This window comes from Myotis davidii, unplaced genomic scaffold (assembly GCF_000327345.1).
Source record: "Myotis davidii unplaced genomic scaffold, ASM32734v1 scaffold1914, whole genome shotgun sequence".
In the NCBI taxonomy this organism is placed as follows: Eukaryota; Metazoa; Chordata; class Mammalia; order Chiroptera; family Vespertilionidae; genus Myotis; species Myotis davidii.
In genome coordinates, this window is record NW_006285311.1 from 234,547 (window position 1) to 235,138 (window position 592).

General features: G+C 64.9%; 1 protein-coding gene across 1 annotated transcript in view; it reads right to left on the reverse strand.

Annotated features, from left to right (window-relative positions):
- RASGRF1 (Ras protein specific guanine nucleotide releasing factor 1) overlaps positions 1-592 on the reverse strand; it is a 78,780-nt gene that overhangs the window by 43,628 nt on the left and 34,560 nt on the right. Inside the window, 1 exon segment of the mRNA XM_015558976.1 lies at positions 255-391. Within this exon segment, the coding sequence (XP_015414462.1) occupies positions 255-391 (137 nt within the window).

A 592-nucleotide genomic window follows, 5' to 3' on the forward strand; every position in this document is an offset into this window, starting at 1 on the left:
TAAAGTAGGCGGTGTACCTTTGTATCTGCATTGTAATTACCTAGACCCATATAATCATACTTCCAATGACTAGATATGTAATGAAAGATCTACACTTTTGTCTCTGAAAACTGGAATCAGGGGTGGAGGGGCCCAGGGATAGAGGGGCCCAGGGGTGGAGGGGTCAGGGGTGGAGGGGCTCAGGGGTGAGGGCTCGGTGTGGAGGGCTGAGGCTTGGAGGGGCCCAGGCTCTGGGGAACGGGGCACGGGCTCACCTGGCTGATGTCACTGGTCCAGGCTGCCTTCTCCTGCCGGGACGAGGCCACCAGGATGACGGTGAAGGGCGGGGCCTCCTTGGGCTCCACCCCGATCTTGAAGTCCAGGTGGTCCATGTCCTGGCCGGACCCTTTGGCTTCCGGGTGCAAAACACGCGGTCAGCCCAGTGAGCGTGGGCCTGGCTGGGCCGGCCCCTAATGCTCTGCCCGCTGGGGGAGGCGGGGCGTCCGGGGCACAGGCATATGGCTGCTTCCCGGGTCCAGGGGGTCCAGGGGAGGGGGAGGGGGAGGACCCTCCCTCCCCCCGCCCCCACCACCCCCGGGCCATGCCCGGGCCC